Below are 11,809 nucleotides of genomic sequence, written 5' to 3'. Positions count from 1 at the left end.
TATATTAAATATTTGAGTATTATTTCATACAATTTAAACATATATTGTATTTAGAAACATGTGATAGTATTTATAAAAAATAATATAGTACTTCAAAATTATGACATATACTTAAATATTTGGTATTATTTCATACAATTTAGACATATATTTTTTATTGTATTTACAATAAATATTATGGATTTTAATTCTAATTTTTGTAAAAAAAATAAGGGTTGAATAAGTTTTTGGTCCCTATAAATATTCCAAAATTTGTTTTTAGTCCTTCTAAATATTTTCTTTAAACAATGATCCCTATAAAATTTTCTATTCGTAACAATGGTTTGTCCCGTTAGTTTTCAGTAATAGTGGCTTACATGGAACTAATGTCATTTGCCAACGTGGATTAATGAACTAATTATTTGCCAACATGGATGTTGATGCTTTGTTGAATAAAAACACTTGACTTGTCAAAATCCCTTTATCACTTTATCACTTTACAATCCAAAACCCTAAAACAGGTTTTCTCCTCTTATTCGTGTTCGTGTGCTCGTGGTCACTTTTCGTTCTTAGCTTGTGGTCTGATGGTCCCTTTGAAGTTTCAAGCTTGTGGTCCCATTATTTCGAATCTTTCAATGCGTGGTCCCTTCCAGGTTTGCCACTTTGTCACTTAGTTTATCCAAGGGTTGTGGTCCCATCTTGTTACTTGTGTTATTACTTAATATAATATATTCTCGATTGTACTTTGTATTCTATGGGTGTACTTCGTATGTAATGGGTTGTTCTTCTTTTAATGCATATTATATTTGTATTGTATTTGACCTAAGTTTTTTTATCGTTAGTTAAATTATTATGCAGTCCATGGGTAATTTTAAGGTTGTGTTCTACACCAAGGGTTGTTTGGTAAAAGATCCTAATATAAGATATGAGGGTGGGGAAGTTTATGCTTGTTAGTGGGTAAGATCCAGATTATTGGTCATATTTTGAGGCACGTGACTTAATCAAAGGGTTTGATATTGAGTTTGATGTCGAGGCTGTGAAATATGGTGGAAACATGACGGTGGTAGTTTAGAAGACGATCTAAAACCTTTTAAGGATGATGGAGATGCTTGTGAGTTAGCTATGCCTGCAATTAGAAATAACTGTGAAGTAGATGTATTCACTAAGCCAAAACCAGCTATAGGAGAAGCAACCTTTATGAAAAAAGTTAGAGAAAAATGCAAGGGGAAGAAATATGAAGCAGAGGTTGGGAAGAAATCTGAAGAAGAGGTTGATAAGTCTGGTGAATCTGAAGGTGAATCTACCGATGAATCTTTTGGGGGTGTGCATTTTGATGATAGAGAGGAGGAGAGGATGAAAGGGTTTGATGAAGGTTTTGATGAAGGTATGGGTGAAGGTGGGGATGAAAGGGTAGATGAAGGCTTTAATGAAGGATTTGATAGTGAACCTAGAGATGGTGAGAACCCAAGTGAACCACCCAATAACATATTTATCACACAAGAGATGGGTAAGGAACATGTTACTGAAGAAGAATGCATGACTGGTGAACTTGATAATGGGGAAGATGATGATAGTTGTGATGATATGCCTAATTTAATTAGGTTCAAAGAAGATGACGCACTAGTAAGCACTTTACTTTCAAGGTTGGAATGGAGTTTTCTTCACTGAAATAGTTTAAGAAAGTTATACTAGAGCATAATGTGTTGATTGGGAGGGAAGTGAGGTTGGAAAAAAAGGATGCAAATAGGTGTAAGGTGGTATGTAAGGACAAAAAAACTTATAACTATATTGTCTTGTGTAGTAGAGTTTTAACCACAACGACATTTATGATAAAGACTTCGTCTCACAAGCACAAGTGTGGAAGATAGTTTTTCAACAAAAGTGTCAAAGTATAGTGGATTGTAAAGGTTATTGTTGAAGGATTAAACAAATTGTGCTTGTTCCATCTGGAAATGTGACACAAGAGCTGCCTACACAGGCCAGTCAGACTATCAAAGCTCAAGTAGCATAAAAAAAGGGTACTATTCTAACTTTAGTTTGTGTTTTTGTGCAAATGGTTTATGTCATTTAACAATGTATTTACTTATATCAGGGGAGGCCTAAGGTTTCAGTGAATATCAGCACCAGTAAGACAACAACAAAGAGTAAAAAGACAACTAAGACAAAGAAGAAAAAACATATGTTGAAGTTCCTCCTAACAATGTTGAGCAACCAACACAAAAAACAAGTTTGAACAAGTATTCTGACTTGGAAGTTGAGACTTTGGAAACATTACTGAGTAATGAAGAGGTTTTGGACATTCAACCTTTAAGTATTGGCAAGTCACCTATCAAACCAAGTGCATTAAAACCAAGTGCATCAAAGACGAGTCCATCAAAGTCAACTGGTGTTAGGACTTTCTTTGGTAAACAACCAAAAGCATGTACCAACAATGCCTTCAAACCACTAGGTGTTGGGAAAATGGCTACACAAAAGCCAATAAATAATAACCCTGTGAGTAAATCAAACTTAGTCTATTCATTAATGTCAGAAGAGATAAACAACAAAATGATGTTTACATTGTTGTCCGACACGAGTTCAAGAAACAATGCAATATGAAAAAAGAAACAATGTTATTTTTCAAGTCACCGATCTGCCTCACTTTATCAATCTCACTTTATCAATGCCAAAATATTTTGTACCAAGTAAGTAACAATTTATATATGTATTTTCAAACATGTCTTCGGTTCTTTCTCTCAGTAAAACTCTTCACTTTTATTCTACTTCTAATTTTTTTTATCTGTAAATCTATGTTGAAATTTTTAAGGAGTAAAAATATGATATAATACACCCAGGATAATTATATATATTATAAACTTACATAAAAAATACCACACAAAATTAATTCATAACTTGACACAATTGATCAAAACATAATATCAAAACATCATTTTTTCCTTCCAATTACTACCTATTTAAACAAAAAAATTACACCATATCAACTTCAATTAAACAACCAACCACAGTCGTCACCATTCACCTTCTTCAACTTCAACTAAATTCTATTTCTCCTTTCATCCACCTTCTTCACCAACTTCTCCTTCAATTATCGATTTAATAATTGAACATGCATTCTTTTATGAAAAATATGAATATTAAAGCCCAAAAAATTGCCTTTTTTTAGTCTCTTCACTTTAACGTAACCATCATTTACTTAACCAAATCTCATATTTGTTTTGCCTTTCCCTATACACGTCACATTCGTATCTCTCACCATTATCAATGTCCATCAGCTTCAAACCTGTTTGAATTAGAAATACGTATTTTTTATGACCTTTATTTCATAAGTAATTTCTTTTTTCCAATAATATTTTACATCACCATCGTTGTCATTAGACTCATCAGATTCAAACTCCTCCGATTCATACTCACTTGTATCTATTTCAATATTATGTGGTTAGATTTCAGCCCACATTCTTGCTAGTGTTTCCTTTATATCTTCAACCTGTAGAACATACCTTCATACACACTTCCTTCAAAAGAACAAACAAATTATTTTTGTAAATCAACTTCATTTTACAACAATAATTTTACCATATTTCTAAGTCATGAACATCGTCTACAGAAAATATAAAATAGTATGGCATCGTGATGAAGATAGTAAATATGAAGACTTATTTTTCTCTTCCTTACTCATTCTAAATATTCTAAATATGACTAAGCCGACCTAACCCTACTATTATTTATACTTTTATGGGAATTATTCTTTCCATCCTTAGGGGTTCTCCCCTACCACTGTGAAAAGACTAAAATGTCCTCAATATTTATAGATGCATCTCCGAATGCTCCTTTTCCACACACAACTAGGATGAAAATGGTGAGAAACCCTTAATTTTGTTAAAATTTTATCCGGAGATGCATCTATGTATGCACAAAAGATTGATTTAGAGATGAATCTCTGTAACCCCCTTAATTCATTAGTTTGTGAATGTTCCGGAGATGTATCTCCATAAGCCTCCTTAGTTCATTATTCTGTTAGTTTTCCGGAGATGCATCTCCGGAATATGCTCTGTTAGTTTAAAACAGAAACAACCAGAAACAATGTCAGAATGCAAAACCAATATAAATTAACATAAAAATAAACATTACATGTCATTAAAAACAAATGGTTCAGGATGTTGCAGTATTCTTATAATATCTTTGGATGATCTTTGAATGTTGCATCCACTTCAATCAGACCATTTGTTAAGTAACGGTAAAAGATACTCCTCATAATCTTTAAATCATCATTTGTCTCTAGTTCAAGCATGTTGAACCATATCTTTCATTCATTGTCTATCGAGAGTGAACGACACTCAAGCTTGACAACTATCTGATTTTTTAGATATCACAAGAGAGTATTCAGTTTGGTTTTCAGATTGACGAGAAGTATGTCTTTGCAAATCCGAAATTGAAGTGGAGGTTTTGCGTCGTTGAAATATACAAAGGCAAGATAGAGATATGTAGTCATTCTAGTTTGTGTAATGAAAATGGAATGAGAGACCCCATTTATAGAAGTTGTAGAGCAATAAAGACCTTACAAACATGACCATATCTGCACGGAAGACTTCAGAGATACATATTTGGATCCGTTTTTTTTTTTCAAAAATTAAGGGTCTATCCGGAGATGCATCTCCGGATAATCCCTTGTTTTTTTTAAATAATTAGAAGGCGGACCCGTAGATGCATCTCCAGAATCACCCAAAAGTTATCCATAACATAACCAACTGATTGTGCATAGTAGAATTTCAAAAACAAAAATTGTCCAAAAAATACCACCAAATTTTATAACATTATGCAGTGCGTTCCTTAAAAAAATTGTTAATTACAACTAAAATGCATCAAAACATATATGTCACTACCTAAATATATTGGTGGTTCATTTTTCGACCTTTCCTTATTTACTTCTTGTTTAATGTCGCTCAACTTGGTGATCCCTTCCATCATTTAAAAAAAAGAAATTCGACCATGTTTCAACATCTTGTGTGAAATGTGACGTCCACTCTGGTAATACCTTTGGAGAATATAAAAAAAATGCATTTTAGTATAACTTTAAATGCATTCAGAGATACATCTTCAGACGCATAAGACGCATAAGAATATTTTTGAAGTTTCAAGAATGTGGAGGGACCACCAAAAATGGAAACAACATTCCCTATTTATCATGTACTACAAACCCATTTCTAGCTTGTTTAGTTTTGGACACAGATCCTCTCCTGCTGCTCTCTCATGTTTTTCGTGCTGCTCCAATCTTAGTCATTTATGCAATAATTAATATTAATTATTTTTTATATTTGACCAAATGAATGACTGAGATAGAACTGAACCATTCAACCACTACAGAAGATCCATGTCCACTTAGATTTTTTTTGACGGATTACAATATTTTTTTAATAATAATGTTCCATTATTTTTTTTTATTTCATCAAACTCTTATTAATTTGTACTTTTACATTCAATTATTCATAATATTTTCAATTTCCAGTTTTTTCCTTACCAACATTATTCTTTTTTTTCTTTCAACCATGATATATATTTTTTTCATTTTGATCAACAAATACGTACAATTACTCTTCTTTAGATAATTACTCATGAGTTTGTTACTGGTTTTTAGTTAAAAGTATATGGGGAAATCGATAATGAATACACTTATATATTTTACCAAGTTTCGTTTCTTATACTAAAAGAAGACTTGTTAACACTTAAATATTTTACCAATTTTCGTTTCTTATACTTACTTAAAGAAGACTTATTAACTGATTGAAAAAGTGTAGTTCATTATTTTGTCAAAAATTGCTAATATAATCCGGACGGAAGTGTTAAATTAATGAAAAGTAATCTTCTTATGGCATGCACATTGAGTAAACTTCCTCTAGCTTATCTTCTTCCATGATTGACACTTAATTCGTTTTTTTTTACTGAAGCATAAGCAAAAGCAGATTAAAATTAAAAGCAACAACATAATTAAAAAGTTCAAAATGCTAATAACATTTTAAAAAGGATAAATATGCTTCTAAGTTGTCAAAAAAGACATTTTGAAGTCCAATAAATATCACTTCCTGCTAATTTAAATATCATGTCAACACAATCAATCATCACAAACCAACAGATATAAACTCCACATAATATGCACATCAAATGTTCTGGGTTCCTCTTTCAACTGGTTTCTAGAGAAGGTACTATATGCACATCAAATGCTTGTGGTTCCCCTTCTTTGAACTGGCTTGTAGAGCACGGCGGTAACATATTTGGCGCGAAAGCGATGAGTGAATCCCAAAGCCACCACAGATCTTTGAGGCTCTCTATTCTCAATATAAAGATGATTAAGAATTGCGCTCTGGGGCAACGGAAGAGAACTAGGACTACCGACATTAGTAGGGTAGCTGAGCAAGGTTTGTTGCAATTGTGGAGGAGCCTCGGGTGGATCTCGTGACTCATCTTCAGTCAAAGTGTATACGTTATTGTATCCGGAATCAGATGTCTTCAAAATTTCAAATCCCATGACAGTTGCTTCACCCTGCATGTAGATTGTCAATTTAGATATATTACTTGAATTAAGAATCAAACTCGGTGCCGCCGAAATTGAAAATACTCAAAAGACCCTGCACGCCAACCACTTGCGCTAGACATATTACTCAACAATATGAGATGTAATTAAATGATAGATGAATTACTTACAGGGTTTGCAGCATATGGATTATTCATCTTGCTATTCAAGTCAACCACAAACTGTGAATTCATCACTTAGATTCCAAGAAACCTGAAGAAAAATACTTCAATTAAGCATAAGCATTAAATAATACAGAAATATCTAGAATACAATGGATATGCTCCAATTGATTAATCTAAAGAGTACTGCTTCAGGACTTTGGTGGTTGAATGTTCAAAGGATATTTACAGGCAGCACTCAAATTTTAAAATAGAAAACAAGAGATTCATAATTCTTCACACAACTGCCACCATTTTAAGAACCTAATACATGAAAAGAGAAAGTTCAAGTAAGCCATAACTAAAGCCCTGATTACTACATCTCAACAGAGGATAACATATCCTTCACTGTAGAAAACAAATCACAAGTTAGCATGTCACAAAATAAGGCCCACAACAAATTTCAATATTTTTAACAAGTTGTATAGAATGCTAATATGGTAATAACATAGTATAATTAACTAAACTCCAAAACTTCAACATATGTCATTGGTATTACAAATCTGAGCAATTGGAGATATAAATAACTTGCAAGTTTTGAATCAAATTACCAAACAGATACAAAGAGAATGAAGATCTCACATTAAAACAGGAGAAATCTCAAGAATCTTGATAAGATTCGCGATCACAACAAATACAGGAATACAGATTCAGAAGAAACAACAGTGCGTGATGTGACACAACCTATACTAAGAATCTTAACACCATTTCTTGTACGACCGGTAACCAACATATCACGAAGAAAATCGTGAAGGAAAACAAACACATATGGATCAATAAACAGCCAATGCCATGAACCTAAAAGTCTTGTAGTTAATCAGATTATACTTCAAATCAATTTCGGTGAGACTACATTATGGACTACTCTACTTCCAACACACTGTCAAACTGATTACACTATTTTATAGTCGTCAAACAACAAAGACCCACCAAAAGATTCAATTTTCAAACAACACAAAATCAAACCTACAATAAGATTAAACAACAACATTTACCCAGCCAGTGGTACCTAGAACCATCCATACAAAACCGTGAAACTTCATTCTGTTTAAGAATGTGTAGTTTGGCCTAACTCAACCATACAAAACCGGCATGTAAGGTGAGACTGCCCCCACTTATAAGCACATGTTAGGACCATATATTGTTCGACGAAAGACTCTCAACACAGTCAAACAGCTAAATGCTACCACCACAAAATCAAGCTAAAAATCTATATTCAAATCTTCATAATGCATGTCATAATACCACTATACACTTTCTTTCCTCCTAGAACAATTTACCATAGATAATTACTTAATTGCATGCAGAAACACAAATCCAAGGCATAGATTACACACTCAATACATCATCATACAGAAGAAAAAAAATCAACAACAACGCCCATATAACAAAAACCTAAAAAAACAAAAGCATAAACAGAACTAAATAAACAAATTGAAAACCCTATTACACTGAATTTGGGGGAATAGGTATGAACCGAATGCAATAACATAAAAACACAAATTTTAACAGATTAAAAGCAAAAAAAACAAAAATTTACCTAGTGTTAACTCGTTTGAGATTTCGATAGTAACGAAAGCAAAGCACAGAAGGTGAAGTGATTGGCGAAGTAAACTCGAGCGCATTCAGCTGCCAATGAAAAAAAAGTGATGATTGAGAAGAAGTAGGCAATGATTTTGAAGAAACGAAACGAGTTATATAGTAGTTTCGGAAAAAAACGAACCCTAAGAGTGTGTAGTTTTGTGTGAAGAAGAAGAAGACAAGCACAGCACGCAAAAAGTACGGGGTTTTTTCTCGTGCCCTTTGTGTTGCTTTAAAAACTTTGTCAAATCTGTTACAACTTACAAGCACTTTTCTCCGTTTTCATCCTACTTCTAGAAATAATCTCTCAAAATTATAAATAAATTAAATTAATTCCTTATTTTTATTAAAAAATTATTTTTTTATTACAAATACCTTTACACAAACTTTTTTATATCTTATCCCTTTGTATAAATCGGATACACTCAGCAAACCCTAATCCTAAATCTATTTTTCAACGTCTATTTGATAAAATTAATTGATAGTTGATAATTGTTAGTTGATAATCGATAACAGATAGTTTGTGTATGATAGTTTAATTGATAGTTGATAATCGATAACAGATAGTTTGTGTATATGATAGTTTATGGTTGATAGTTGCAGGGATATAAGCGGATTAGAAAAAATTAATTAAATTGACAATCCTAACTAAATCAAATCGAAAAAAAAAATCGATTGTTTTTTATTTGGTTCAAAAACCAAACCAATCTAATAAAAATCGAAATGGTTTGGTTCGGTTCTCGGTTTTAGTTCTTAAGAACGGCTAAATCGATGAACCAAACCGATGACTATAAATATCTATTTAATATTTTATTTAGCTCATTATTAAGCCCTATTTTTGTATCAGCCCAACACTTTTCCATCTTTGTTGACATTTCCTTTTTTTTTGAACAAAATAGGTAAGGCAAAACCAAAACGTAGTCTCACCAAATTGCTACTTTGACTGTCTGTCACCATTATTTCTTTCGCCACCGTCATTCTTATAGGTAATGATTGCCTTATTCGTGTTCAATTTTCATTCGTTAGTTTTCATTTTTTTTACTTTTTATATTTTTTTTCAATGAATTTTCTTTGTCTTATTACAAAATAGTTTTGATGTATATTTGATGTGTGAAACATGTTAGTTTATGTGTATTGATACCTTTTGTGTTTATTGTTGTGTTTTATTTGTTAAGCTTTCAAATGCCCGTCTCAACCTTCTCATGCCAAATGTCAATTTTTTGTATTCCTTAGTGAACTTATTGCATGATGCAATGAAAATTATATCAATGTTTCGTATGAATTAAGAACAATTGGTAAGTTGTTTGAAAATTAGAGTATGAAATATATAATATGAAATGTATTATTTAAAAAAATAATAACATAAAATATACCAAAAAACATGATAGCAAATAATACACGACGAATATAATATATATAAAAAATATTGTAAACCGATAAACCAAACTAAATCAAACCAAATCAAACCGGTTAGTTTGATTTGGTTCCATTTTTAAAAAACGCTGAAAACTGAACAAAACCAATGGAGATATCATCGGTTCAGATAATTTTTAAACCAAAAATCGACCCAAACCGAACCGATTACATCCCTAAGTAGCTAATAAGTTAATTTAATTGTTTGATAAATTAACTGTTACATTAGTTGATAATTACAAAATGGCCTAAAAGAACGTTCTTAATTGAGAAATTGGTGGTTTTATTATCATGTTATATTATATTATTAAATTAATTTTTATTCGATAAAATAAATATATTAACAAAAACATGCAAAAATAGTTTTAATACATCGCATTAAAATATATTAAATTTGTATATAAATTTTATGAGATTTGCTATTTAGTATCGATATATTGACAACAAAATTCAACAAATAAAATAATCAATCTCCAAACATAAAAAATAGAAATCATAAGAAATTGCTACTTTGACTGTCTGTCACCATTATTTCTTTCGCCACCGTCATTCTTATAGGTAATGGTTGCCTTATTCGTGTTCAATTTTCATTCGTTAGTTTTCATTTTTTTTACTTTTTATGTTTTTTTTTCAATGAATTTTCTTCGTCTTATTACAAAATAGTTTTGATGTATGTTTGATGTGTGAAACATGTTAATTTATGTGTATTGATACCTTTTGTGTTTATTGTTGTGTTTTATTTGTTAAGCTTTCAAATGCCCGTCTAAACCTTCTCATGTCAAATGTCAATTTTTTGTATTCCATAGTGAACTTATTTCATGATGCAATGAAAATTATATCAATGTTTCGTATGAATTAAGAACAATTGGTAAGTTGTTTGAAAATTAGAGCATGAAATATATAATATGAAATGTATTATTTAAAAAAATAATAACATAAAATATACCAAAAAACATGATAACTAATAATAGACGACGAATATAATATATATAAAAAATATTGTAAACCGATAAACCAAACTAAATCAAACCAAATCAAACCGGTTAGTTTGATTTGGTTCCATTTTTAAAAAACGCTGAAAACTGAACAAAACCAATGGAGATATCATCGGTTCAGATAATTTTTAAACCAAAAATCGATCCAAACCGAACCGATTACATCCCTAGGTAGCTAATAAGTTAATTTAATTGTTTGATAAATTAACTGTTACATTAGTTGATAATTACAAAATGGCCTAAAAGAACGTTCTTAATTGAGAAATTGGTGGTTTTATTATCTTGTTATATTATATTATTAAATTAATTTTTATTCGATAAAATAAATATATTAACAAAAACATGCAAAAATAGTTTTAATACATCGCATTAAAATATATTAGATTTGTATATAAATTTTATGAGGTTTGCTATTTAGTATCGATATATTGACAACAAAATTCAACAAATAAAATAACCAATCTCCAAACATAAAAAATAGAAATCATAAGCTATAAAAACGTAGTCTCACCAAATTGCTACTTTGACTGCCTGTCACCATTATTTCTTTGGCCACCGTCATTCTTATAGGTAATGGTTGTCTTATTCGTGTTCAATTTTCATTCGTTAGTTTTCATTTTTTTTACTTTTTATGTTTTTTTTTTCAATGAATTTTCTTCGTCTTATTACAAAATAGTTTTGATATATGTTTGATGTGTGAAACATGTTAATTTATGTGTATTGATACCTTTTGTGTTTATTGTTGTGTTTTATTTGTTAAGCTTTCAAATGCCCATCTCAACCTTCTCATACCAAATGTCAATTTTTTGTATTCCATAGTGAACTTATTTCATGATGCAATGAAAATTATATCAATGTTTCGTATGAATTAAGAACAATTGGTAAGTTGTTTGAAAATTAGAGCATGAAATATATAATATGAAATGTATTATTTAAAAAAATAATAACATAAAATATACCAAAAACATGATAACTAATAATAGACGACGAATATAATATATATAAAAAATATTGTAAACCGATAAACCAAACTAAATCAAACCAAATCAAACCGGTTAGTTTGATTTGGTTCCATTTTTAAAAAACGCTGAAAACTGAACAAAACCAATGGAGAT

The 11,809-nt window shown here is 30.8% G+C and overlaps 1 protein-coding gene across 1 annotated transcript; it reads right to left on the bottom strand.

Annotated features, from left to right (window-relative positions):
• Window positions 1-5,961: 5,961 nt before the first annotated feature.
• On the bottom strand, window positions 5,962-8,580 carry LOC127087082 (SNF1-related protein kinase regulatory subunit beta-3). The gene is made up of 4 exons (XM_051027934.1): window positions 8,429-8,580; window positions 8,246-8,334; window positions 6,676-6,757; window positions 5,962-6,514 (listed from the first exon to the last, which is right to left on the bottom strand). The coding sequence occupies exons 3-4, from the start codon at window positions 6,736-6,738 to the stop codon at window positions 6,188-6,190; spliced, it is 390 nt and encodes a 129-aa protein (XP_050883891.1). The 5' UTR covers window positions 6,739-6,757; window positions 8,246-8,334; window positions 8,429-8,580; the 3' UTR covers window positions 5,962-6,187.
• Between the last annotated feature and the right edge of the window lie 3,229 nt (window positions 8,581-11,809).

Source organism: Lathyrus oleraceus, chromosome 5 (genome assembly GCF_024323335.1).
Source record: "Lathyrus oleraceus cultivar Zhongwan6 chromosome 5, CAAS_Psat_ZW6_1.0, whole genome shotgun sequence".
In the NCBI taxonomy this organism is placed as follows: Eukaryota; Viridiplantae; Streptophyta; class Magnoliopsida; order Fabales; family Fabaceae; genus Lathyrus; species Lathyrus oleraceus.
Note: the sequence above shows the minus strand (reverse complement) of the source record. Positions and strands in the feature narration are given on the sequence as shown.

Excerpts from the sequence above, each read along its gene's own strand:
- LOC127087082 (XM_051027934.1), bottom strand. The coding sequence starts at position 6,738 with ATGAATTCACAGTTTGTGGTTGACTTGAATAGCAAGATGAATAATCCA. Across the intron at positions 6,515-6,675 it reads ATCCATATGCTGCAAACCCT|GGTGAAGCAACTGTCATGGG; the intron begins GTAAGTAATTCA and ends ATCTACATGCAG.